At 39.2% G+C, this 11,947-nt stretch overlaps 2 protein-coding genes across 3 annotated transcripts in view; one reads left to right on the top strand and one right to left on the bottom strand.

Annotated features, from left to right (window-relative positions):
• Window positions 1-1,536, bottom strand: part of idh3b (isocitrate dehydrogenase (NAD(+)) 3 non-catalytic subunit beta) — a 10,294-nt gene extending 8,758 nt beyond the window's left edge. For both annotated transcript variants that reach the window (XM_010793742.1, XM_010793741.1), the window contains exon 1: window positions 1,431-1,536. In XM_010793742.1, the coding sequence (XP_010792044.1) occupies window positions 1,431-1,472 (42 nt within the window). In that variant the 5' untranslated portion in view covers window positions 1,473-1,536. The remainder of the gene's footprint in view (window positions 1-1,430) is intronic.
• A 1,843-nt stretch (window positions 1,537-3,379) lies between these two features.
• Window positions 3,380-11,947, top strand: part of wdr1 (WD repeat domain 1) — an 11,996-nt gene continuing 3,428 nt past the window's right edge. Inside the window, exons 1-10 of the mRNA XM_010793743.1 lie at window positions 3,380-3,503; window positions 4,717-4,838; window positions 5,735-5,825; window positions 6,216-6,363; window positions 7,175-7,355; window positions 8,089-8,166; window positions 8,322-8,402; window positions 8,977-9,210; window positions 9,704-9,791; window positions 10,249-10,405. Of these exons, the coding sequence (XP_010792045.1) occupies window positions 3,488-3,503; window positions 4,717-4,838; window positions 5,735-5,825; window positions 6,216-6,363; window positions 7,175-7,355; window positions 8,089-8,166; window positions 8,322-8,402; window positions 8,977-9,210; window positions 9,704-9,791; window positions 10,249-10,405 (1,196 nt within the window). The 5' untranslated portion in view covers window positions 3,380-3,487. The remainder of the gene's footprint in view (window positions 3,504-4,716; window positions 4,839-5,734; window positions 5,826-6,215; window positions 6,364-7,174; window positions 7,356-8,088; window positions 8,167-8,321; window positions 8,403-8,976; window positions 9,211-9,703; window positions 9,792-10,248; window positions 10,406-11,947) is intronic.

Below are 11,947 nucleotides of genomic sequence, written 5' to 3'. Positions count from 1 at the left end.
TCATTTAAACCATAGGTCAATGGCTGAAGATTAGGGATGGGTATTGTTTGAAATGTATCGATTCCGGTTCTGCTTATCGATTCCGGTTCTTATCGATTCCCCGTTTCGATTCCGATTCTGCTTATCGATTCCGGTTCTTATCGATTCCCCGTTTCGATTGACCTCTTTCTTTTAAAATTTTGGAATCGAAACGGGGAATCGATAAGAACCGGAATCGATAAGCAGAATCGGAATCGATACATTTCAAACGATACCCATCCCTAATCTTCAGCCATTGACCTATGGTTTAAATGAGAGCTAAAGGGAATACATCAAATAAACACTTTACATCAGCTGTCATGTTTAAATGAGAACTGATAATCTAGGTGACAAACATCATATGACTCCCACTGACACTGAATTTGGTAAGTGAGAAAACTGGAGATGACTAAAATATTTTAAAAACCACACGCATAATTTACATTATACCATGTGGTCAACAGTCCTCAATGTGCTTTTCAAAACAGTTGATTCACTATGCAGTGGTGTAAAGCACATTTACACCACTGAACAGTAGAATTTTGAGGGACTTAAGCATTCCCATGTGTTGCTTCTTTGTACTTCTACCCCACTACAAAACATAGGAAGAGGTAAATAGAGCTTTAATAGTGTGCTTGTACTCCACTACATTTGTTCATTCCTCTAGTTAATTAGCAGATTTGGATTAATAATATTACATTTGAATCAACACTTGAATAAGACTTTAGTTACACCTGGAGTAAATCCACAAGCTACCTTGAACTATACAGTCATTCAAACTAGCTGCACCTTTACTATCTTTGATAAACACATTAATGCATCAATAATTATTATCAAAACACATGATATATATAATTCTGAAATGGGCCAATCTGCATAATGAGTATATTTTGATGCCAATACTTTTGTACTTGAGTAAGATTTTGAATGCAGGACTTTTACTTTTAGAAGGGTATTCCTGCTCTTTGTTAGTTGTACTTAAGTACAACATCTGAGTACTTCTTCCACCTCTGACTCTATTATGTTCATGGAGGTTACATCTCAGGGTTAACTGGGATAGCCAAGTGACGTTAGCTTCTTTAGCTCACTGTCTCACTAGATACCGTTATAAACAACATGTGGATTTCATTGTTTGACAAGCCACAGAGATGTATTTTCTTGGTGAGCAGCTGACAAAACCAGGTGGAGCCACAACACCACTTTTAATCTGAAAAGATTAACATTTTAAACGCAGTGTAAATGAAGGCGGCTCATGGTTAGCATCATGAATGACACAAGCCAGTCCGACCCTCTCTTTAACACCTAAAGAAAACGTATTTCTTGAGTTTAACTTATACAACTTCAAGTATTGCCACCGCTTTCCTACCGACTTATATGTAAAATAAGATTGTAAACGTCATCTTTGTGCTCACCTTGACCAATGATACCAAGCTTCCTCTCAAGGCGGACGCCATCGTTACAGTCACGCAGCAACTGAGCTTCTCTTCGGTGGTGCCGCACTGGTAGAGCTGCAGTCTGCACACGAGTCTGCCTCCAAGTGGACAGAGAAGATGTTGCTTCACGACATTTCTGCAGACCAGAAAGCAGTTGAAAACCGGTCCTTAATTTACATGGCTTTCACGGCCTTCAAGCATTAACATATGCTTCATGCTGAGATTAAAACGTGCAGACTTTCACTATTTATCCTATGATACAAAACAATTGATATTGAGCAACCAGTCTTGACAGTATATTGATTGTAATTTGACTGTTTTGATTAAATTAAAATATTATATTTGTACTTTTCTATATGTTATATATCTGTTCTTTGATCTGTTCTCTATGTTTTGTGTGATAGAGAGCCATGTTGATATATGTGAACCTGCCGAAGATTGCAGATAGAAATGAGCTATGAGCTCAACTCTGGCATTATCTTCTTTTCTCCTTTAGAGATGATTGCATTTTATGCATGGTCCTTGTTCAATAAAGACAATAAAAAAATATTAACACAGTCATATTACATAGCCAGTCATGGCCCAAAATCCCCACACCATGGACTAAAACAAAGACAACAGCTGAGCTTTGAGAAATGAAAAAAGTATTGAAATACCAACACAAAAAATAAGCTTCAAACCACTGGTGAACAGGAACAAAGTAATTTACATTTACTTAACTACTGTACAATTTCGAGGTATTTGTATACTACTTTATCTGAGTATTCCCATCTTCACAAAGACACACAGCTCAGCTATCTCCAACAGGAAAAGCATAATTACACATAAGCCGGAAATGTTGTCTGTAAACCCTGTGCTAATTCATTTATCTTTTGAAATGTTTTCACAGTAATTATGAGTTGTGAGATTTGCAAACTGAATACGAAGACAGATAGAAATGTTTGGTGAAGAAAAGGTGAATAATTAAGAGATGTGTCCTACATAGGAAAACCTGACACTGTTATGCAATACAAAAATGTTGCAGAAAATGTAAACAAAACTGTTCCCTTCATTTTAAATGATTCAGGAGGCCCAAAGCTAGAAACCCCCCCTGGAACATTGTCAGGATTATGTTTCTTCGTGTTTGTGTCAGAGCTTTTGTTGAGCTGAACTCAAGGGGGCTCAAAACGTAGTAATGACCCTGTCCACCTTTCTGTTAGGATGCACATGTTGCCAGTCACTTACAGATCGCAATGTGTTACCAACTGCGTATAATATATTAACATGTCTTATTACTGTCACATTATCTCTGCTGCTGCCACGGCCCCAGTCTGAGGGTCCATTCATAGGTTAGGGGATTCCCAAACCTATTCCAGGCAGGTGATGCTCTTCGGTGACACACAGGAGGACACCATGAAACTGTAGATCTGTAGGCTAACCTCAGACACTTAAATAATCCCCCTTACCTTATTGGGAATTCCAATTCATTATTTGTATAGCTATTTCTTTTTTGGGGCAAAGTGGGGCATATCATAATTGGTGGAAATTATGCCCTGAGCCAGGTCTCTCAGGCAGCCCCCCATTAGGAATACCCAGTGTCTTTTAGTAAATGTTTGTGTCTATCTAAATTATATTTGTACATACAGTATAAACACATTATAATAAGATGTTTAAAATAACATGTGAGGATTTACATTTCTTTAAATCTAGGATTTATGTCTTCACAAAGAAAATGAACTCTTAGCAGACCAATCATATTATAATATAAGCTACGCAAAAAAAGCAAAAACTGGTGTTAATTATCGGACACATCCACTTTGATTGGTGGAGCTTAATCAAAATTGCCTTGGAGCCTGAAAAGACCGTATTTAGGGATAAATCGTCGCAGTGACAGCAGCCGCAGCGTAGTTTGTGAGTTTACTATATAAGGGCAAAGCGAGGCACAGAGGAGCTGCACTCGCTTCCGTGTTTGTGTGATCAGGGAGTGCTCAGCCGGGGAGCTTCACTGTTTCATTCATTTGTGAAGAGCTACGTTAAGCAACTCACCAGCAGGGAAAATGCCGTATGAACTGAGTAAGTATGTTTTATATCAATGACAATAGCGGAGAGAAAATGCAAGAAATCTCTTTATTTTTGGTGACATTATTCAGCTGATCGAGCTAGACAGACAGGCAGCTAGCTAGCCTCGCCCATTAGCTGCATGATTTTGACACTTCATTTTGTGTACTAAAGAAAGACAAATTCCAGACATTACCACTTATTTGTTCACGTTAAACATACACACGTGTCTGATAATCAAGGTTTTGCTGTGGAGCTGCTCTGGCATAACATTGCAGCGTATTACATGCTGTTCCTTTCAGTTAGCTTTAGCTAGTGGAGCTAACGTCAGTGAGAGGAAATAGTTCTGCTGCTCATTGTTTTGACATGTCCAGACAGAGCTGGCTGACAGGATCTCTGCTGGGGAAGTGTCGGAAGCTCACATGAACAGGGTGTGTGGGTGCTCAATAAGCCTGAAGTTAACAGTTTTAGCTCTCATTTGTATGTCAAAATGGTGGAGATTATATTCCAGAAAACAGATTTTAAGGGAATGCGGAAGCACAATAAATGCACCTATTTTGTTACAGCTTTCCTAGTTTAGGTAGCGTTTTGGTGTGTTTGCCTACTGCTCATTTTCTTTTGTGTTGTATGTATGTATGTATGTATGTATGTATGTATGTATGTATGTATGTATGTCCTCACTAAGATAATTATAACAGTGACAAAGTGTACTTTTTTCTTTAGGATATAAGTGAATAACAAAAACGGTTCATATCCACACAACAAATCAACATTAACTACTCACTTTTCAATAATAATCTTGTCACAATATGATAATACCCCAAAAAGAGTCACAGTTTCAAATAATCTATTTTATGTCCTCCTTTTGTTCACACAGGCTAACATTGGTATATATTAATTATAGCATACTTACCATATTTTTTCACCTGTATTGAACATGAGGCTCAAGACATTACGTTTTTAAAATGATTAATGATCTGAATTTGAAGAACATTGTGATGGATGATTAACTCTGCTTACTCATATCCTATCTGAGAAGATATTAGTCTTGGTGCTGCAAGATTTTAGGCTCTATTAACTCATAAAGCCCTAGATGTACAATGTAATTACATTCCCGCAGATAATCCCTTATGGAATAGTAAAGCTTAATCCTATTTTTACATTTGTATTAACCTAATGCTTTACGTTATCTGTTGGACATCTTTCTCATCATGTCTTTTCTTTATAGAACATGTGTTCGCCAGTCTCCCACAGATGGAGAGGGGAGTCGCAAAAGTGATTGGTGGCGATCCCAAAGGCAATAACTTCCTGTATACCAACGGGAAGTGTGTCATCATCAGGAACATTGAAGTATGTTTATCTTTCTAAAAGCTTTATTTAACAAGTATTGCATGCTTGTGTGTTTTATTTTACAAATCTGGGCACTTTTATGGCCATTTTTGCCTAAAAGCATGATGAAAACATTTAAAAATACACGGTTTCATACAGGACACACAATTGGCACAGCTTCTTTCCAAATGAGGGTAAGATAAGCAAGAGCCAATCGTTTTTTGCACCACTCACGATCCAAAGATCATCTGTAAACTGTAATCCATTTGACCAGTGGACAGAATAGGTAATATGTTGACACTGTTTACATATAAAGAATGGTTTTGCTCTTAAACACTAAGTGCATAAGGTAATACCTGATGCCTCATTTGCCACCTGCCACCCATGGCACTATATATATCAGGCCACAATGGCACAGTCAATGGAGCATTGATTGTTGCACCTTTAACCACACCTTTGGGTGTTGTCAGGGTGTATTAAACAACAGCAAGGGGAGAGAACACTGGAGGTCAGAAAACATTACCTTGTATTCAGTTATTCTGAAGACTAACTAAGAGTTTTGGAAACAAGTTTATATTCTCATCAGTTTCTCATCAGTACTTTTTGATTAAGGGTTTAGATGAAAGCGTTTAACTGAGCAATTTTTAAAATGTGTGTGATCACTCACATTATGACAACTTGTTCCAACAAATACAATCTTAGGGTTGGCGTCAAGCTAAATTGCTGTATCCCTTTTTAAAAATCTCCCCAATTCATCTAATAAGAACAATATTATTAGAAGCAAGAGCAGTGATGGCTTAACTCTGAAAAGCATGTCCAGGTAAAATAAGTGCAACATCATTTTCTTTTGACTGTTTTAGAAGAACGGCCTCACGTGTTGCAGACTTGCTGATGTGTCTCATTTCCTGTTTTTACAGAACCCGGCCATAGCAGACATTTACACCGAACATGCACACACAGTTACTGTTGCCAAGTATGCTCCCAGCGGATACTACATTGCATCTGGAGGTAAACACTCAAGTCATTAACACATGTCAACAAATCTGTGTATATTGCTACCACATTAATGTGAATACTAAGGCTGCATGATGTATCTATAAATGTGATGATATCTACAACCCCCCTGACCCTGACTTCTTGTCATGTCATCACCATTCATATTTACACAATGAACGATTACATTATTTATAAGCGCACAGAACTGTTTGTAATAGCAAGCACTTGTTTATCTAACCTCTCAAAGTGCACCAGATTGATGCGATCTTCTTTAAAAGTCTTTATATCTGAATATTTCTCCATTTTCTATTGTAATATATTTTCTTTTATTTCAGTTTTTACAAAGTTGTGCAGCCTTATTTCTTTTTATACAATTATTTCATTTATTTTTTATTATTTTAGATGCATCAGGTAGGATCCGTATCTGGGACACCACCCAGAAGGAGCACCTGCTCAAGTACGAGTACACCCCGTTATCAGGCAAGGTCAAGGACATTGCATGGACCGAGGACAGCAAGAGGATCGCTGCTGTTGGGGACGGACGAGAGAAGTGAGTATGAGGATCTAATCTTATAATCTGAATCACACTGCATCTGTTGGCATGACGCGGCTGGTGAAGCTCAGTGAGGCATTGGTTGTGTGTCCAATTGTTGGCGTCACTGAAAAGTCACACTTGTATTGCATTAGTAATAGGCAATATAACAAGATGATTAAAATAAGTGTTATGATTTTATTAAAAGACCTAACGGAGAAGCTAATGTCTCACATGCCGTGTGCACATTGTGTTAGTTAACTAGAAGTCTTGTGGTCTTCAGGGGGACAAGAATAAACATGGTCAAGAATAACTGCAACAATAGAATGCAGCGATAACATAAAACCAGGAAACGAGTCAGCATTTTAGCACTTCTAGTTTTTATGTCTTGAAGTTTTTGGTTGGATATCTGAAATGAGTCTTTTTGCCAAGACAAATCAAGTAAATACCCCCGTCGAAAAAATGTGACGCACCTGCATATCTTTATAAAGGCCTTTGCAAACAAGTGGCTATGAGAGCACATTTTCATCGTCACGCTGAACGTCTGCCTTAAGCACATTCATGTAGTTATTTTAAAACCTTGAATTTACAGTAACAGTGTTGTTACATCGGGTGGGTTCTGCCTAGAAAAGCAATAGGATGTTCTATCCTAGTATTTCTTTATATGTTCAAGACAACAACGACAATTCTCACATCATTTTCCAGCTATCACACTGATTAATCAGTTGTTTTCTTTCCAAGTTAGAGTCCATTGCACATGCCAAGGTGTTGTTTTTATGGATTATTACAACCTGGAACAATAGTAAGCTATGTTTATCTCTTGTCGTAGATTCGGGTCTGTGTTCCTGTGGGACTCCGGCTCCTCAGTTGGAGAACTTTCTGGCCACGCCAAATTAATCAACAGCGTAGACATTAAGCAGACACGCCCTTACCGCCTCGCCTTGGCCAGTGACGACACCTGCGGGTCCTTCTTCGAGGGACCCCCCTTCAAGTTCAAGTTCACAATGCGCGTGAGTTTCAGAGATTAACAGTTGCTCTTTTTCCCCACTGAAGGCATTTAAAAAAAGAAAGAAAGAAATAGATTTTTTGCTAAATATATGAAAAGGCTTAATGTCTTTACCTGCAGGCTTAATAGTAAGTCATTCTTCTGTGACTTTGAACCAGCTGCCCTTTTTGTAAGGCCTGTTAGGCATCTCAAGTCTGTCACACCCTGCTGGTTTTTGACAGTACGGCCTTGTTTGTTTGTTTCCATATTACATAACCAACTTCCCCCATAAATTCTTGGAGAGTGTGAGCCTTGTTCTTAAAGGAGGCCTTCCCTCTGGAAACACTCAATACAATGTTGAGCACCAATTAAATCCTTTCCACTTAAAATGTCCTTCTGGTCTTTTTTTAGAGTTCAGTCTTGCAGTTGGTTTTCTTCATGGTACATTATGTAACGCTAACCTCAAACTGTAAAACATGTCATACCATAGATATGCAACGCAAAATGAAATCAAGGCCTTTCTTAACCCTGATGGTCTGAAAGGAGGAAGGTCCCGGTATTTCTGTCATTAGGTGACGAGAACGATAAATGCATGCATTTGTTCCCGTTCCCAGTTTTACTATGTTATGCCTTTTATTAACTATGATGACATAATGAAAGTCTAAAATTGTGCCAAATAATAAAATATATGATGTTAACGATCTACTTTACACAATTGTCTAATGCTCTTCCCGTCTCTCTCATGGTTATGGCTTTAGGAGCACAGCCAGTTTGTCAACTGTGTGCGTTTCTCTCCTGATGGGAATCGGTTCGTAACAGCTGGAGCCGATGGCCAGGTGAGTAATAGATTACTATGTGTGACCAAATGAAAGATTTTGCCAACATGATCTGTTTCTTCTGCTTTGATATTAACCGATCTTGGGATGTCTCAACCTAATTGGGGTGTTGATCTTAATAAAAAGGCATTCTAATGTCCTCCTAATTTCCACAGATGTTCCTCTATGATGGAAAAGATGGTAATCTCATTGGCACACTGGGAGGAGAGAAGGCCCACAAAGGAGGAATCTATGCTGTGAGTTGTTTTTTCTGTTTAGAAATGACACTTAATTATGTACTGGTTTGTTTTGCTGGATGGATTTAGTTGTTTTCAGGAGAGCTAGCTATACTCAAGTTTGGCAAATGTGCCTTTGGGCTTTTGCCAGGGCTAAGCTCGGACCGCTGCGGGGGTCCCAGGGATCCTATCCTGACACTTTTTATTAACCAATTGTTTTAGTCTGTGTTTTGATGCACAACCTATTCCTTTGTTTAAGTAGAAATAAAAATCAAATCAAATTGTTAACACATTACTTTCATTGTGAATAAGAAACTTGTCGGCACCCTGTCTGGCCCATGGGTCGTGAGTGAAGTACCACAGGCTTAGAGTGTGTCAACACAGACATTTCTTCTTTTCCTTCCTTCCTGGATTAAAGAAGCCTAATTTCGTCCTCAATTTACTGTTTTTTAAATTTTTTAAATACTTCTTCATTTTTCCACATGGTGATGCTGTTGTTAGGTGAAAATGTATAGGGCACTTGAAAACATTTTAATCTTTTTTTGCATTGATATCCTAACTTGTTCCCCCCCTCACCCTGCTTTAAATCCTTCAGATCAGCTGGAGCCCTGACAGCTCCCAGCTGATCTCCGCCTCAGGGGACAAGACGGTGAAATTGTGGGATGTCGGAGCGGGAACGGCCGTCACCACCTTCAACCTGGGCTCTGATGTGACCGACCAGCAGCTGGGCTGCCTATGGCAGAACGAGCACCTCCTCACCATCTCCCTGTCAGGGTACATCAACTACCTGGACAAGAACAACCCGGACCGGACCATCCGCACCGTCAAGGTCAGACTCTGTTCCTGGATATTATCATAAAACTTGAGTTGCTGAAAACCTGTTTATATTAGGAGTGAATAATCAGACTATGCAAGCATGTATATGTTTATTTGTGATGTATAGTTTGGCTTCTGCAAATCATACAGAGGTTTATCAAAATGTACCAATATATTACATAATCTTCCACTAGAGCAGAGACTAGAAGCTTCTGACTGGTTTACACATTTTATAGAAATGGTGAGATATGTTTCTTTAAACCCATCGCCTTTTTAAAATGTCAGCGTGGACTGACCCAGCCTTAAGACTAGATTTGATAAACTAAAGTGGATTAAGTGTCTTAAGTAGGACAGAAAATGCCTGTCACTGTAAATCAGGTTTTAACAGAAGCATCATGTGCTGTCAAATCTCTTTCCCAATGTCCAACATGTGTGGGTCGGGCTATTATTCTACTTTAACTGTTCTTATGTGCCATTTAAATAAAATGTACTTGCTCATCCTACAGGGTCACAGCAAATCCATCCAATGTGTGACGGTTCACAAAAAAGACGGGCGACCTCACATCTACTCTGGGAGTCACGATGGACACATCAATATCCTTTTCACACACTATGGCCAATAAGTAAAAAATAAATTAGAGCTCCTTTGGTAGCTATAGCAATTTTACTTTATGTTAATTGTTCATCATGTAAATGACATATTAAAAAAATATTATTAATCCCAGCTAACTACAGATATTTGCCTTTTTTAAGATGTTTTTTCCAAAAAGTTTGAAAAATGAAAAACTGAAATTCTATCCATGATTTTGAACAATTTGCAATGCTGATAGGTGATGTTTCAGAAAAGACTAGGCAGCTCTGGCAGCTAATAGTAATTTAGCACACGTTAAAGCAATGACTGTAATATTGAAGGTCTTGAAGCCCAAGAAATGTCTGTGAAATAGTGTTTTTTTGCTTAATAGGTGCAATGCATTTAAGAGAAGAAGCTCGGTGTGGCTATTGACCTGTGATGTATCAGTTTCTATCGTTTTCCCCTTAACCAATGCCTCACATTACTGGGATGCTGAAACTGGGGAGAACGACTGCTTCTCAGGGAAGGGCCACAGCAACCAGGTGAGCCAGATGGTGACCAACGATTCCAGCGAGCTGGTGACGTGCAGCATGGACGACACGCTGCGCTACACCAACATCAACAAGACGGAGTACAGGTACTAGGAGTCTTTGTACAGATAACAACTATGAGATAAGCTTAGTGGGGATTGTAATGATGACCTGTGTTTTGTCCGTTAATGCTAATGGGAGTAGGTCTTATTGCTTAGTGTTCTCACATGTAAAACATTAGATTAGATTAGATCAGGGGTGGGCAAACCTTTTGGCTCAAGGGCCAACGACTCCTAACACAATTTGTTTCTGACTGTTCAGCAGCTTGATTGACAGTGGAATAAAGGAAAAACTTATACCTGTTCAATTTATAATGTACTTGTACTGTTCAATTTACAGTTTGGTAATCTATAACTTCTGCCCTCGACCCCAAACTCTCTATACAGGATGTGTTTGGGGTCGCATGTGATTTTAAGGCCTTGCTTTCTCACCATCTCCTCAAATATCTTCTGAAGAGAGGATGGTGGAAGCATGCCAATTCTTTTTCCAGCCCTTTTGATCAAGCTCTGGAGTTGTGATCTAGATTTAACTGACAAGTTACCAAACCATGTTGTGATGCCATAACGAATAATAGACTCAATTGCTGCCCTGTAGAACATTAACATGACACATTTATCCACTCCATGAACCCTGAACCTACACAGAAAATGCAGGAGCTGGCTTATCTTTGAGCATACCTGATCCACCTGATGGGCCCAGCCTAACTGAGCATCAAAATAAATTCCCAAATATTTAAAACTTGTAACCTGCTCAACTCCCTCCCTGTTGATAAGGACTGGGCTGTGATCACCTACTGACTTGGGGTCAAAGATCAATTCCTTTGTTTTTTTAACATTTAACACCAGGTTGTGCGCCTCACACCACTTCACGACCTCTTCAATCTCAAGTTTATAAATAGAAATGTCTGAGTCTCTAGTCAGTAGACTAAGTGTGGCTGTGTCTTCAGAAAACGTTATAATGTGGTTGCGTGTGTGCTGACTCCTACACTCATTTGTATAGTGCAGGGGTCGGCAACCCCTGGCACGTAAATTGTATTTTCGGGTCCTGATCCTGAACGAGACCGCCGCCAGAGCGAGTCTCCCCGTTACCTGCAGAAGGAAGCCATGCACGCAACGCAGCCCCGCTCCCTTTATCTCCAGTTGACTTTCTGCCGCTTTCCTCCGTGGTGCAGTGCTGATCGTTTCACCACGGAGGNGTTTTGTCACAAATTATTCAAAAGATTATTTCCGCGGCACACCTTCATATGATCATTATAGTTATACAAACAATAAGAGAATAAATGAAAAACAGGTATGAAATACTATATGGCAGTAAAACAAGAATACAGTTTAATGTGATTTGTAAAATATCCATAAAGAAAAATAAAAGCTGCTTACAGTTCTGTTTCATCTGGGTGCTGAGAGAGGTATCCATAGATCTCTTCATGTTGCTCTCAAAGTGCACCAGATTGATGCTTTCAACTTCAATATTTAAAAAAAAATCTTCCCAGGCGAGCATCCCCCCGGACCCCCCTAGAGGAGGTGAGGTCCGCCCCCCAATAGCACTTTACCCCTGCCTATATACCGTGAGCTGATTATGGAGCCTTCATT

This window comes from Notothenia coriiceps, unplaced genomic scaffold (genome assembly GCF_000735185.1).
Source record: "Notothenia coriiceps isolate Sejong01 unplaced genomic scaffold, NC01 NC01_scaffold00037244, whole genome shotgun sequence".
In the NCBI taxonomy this organism is placed as follows: Eukaryota; Metazoa; Chordata; class Actinopteri; order Perciformes; family Nototheniidae; genus Notothenia; species Notothenia coriiceps.
This window is presented reverse-complemented; position numbering and strand designations above follow the sequence as displayed.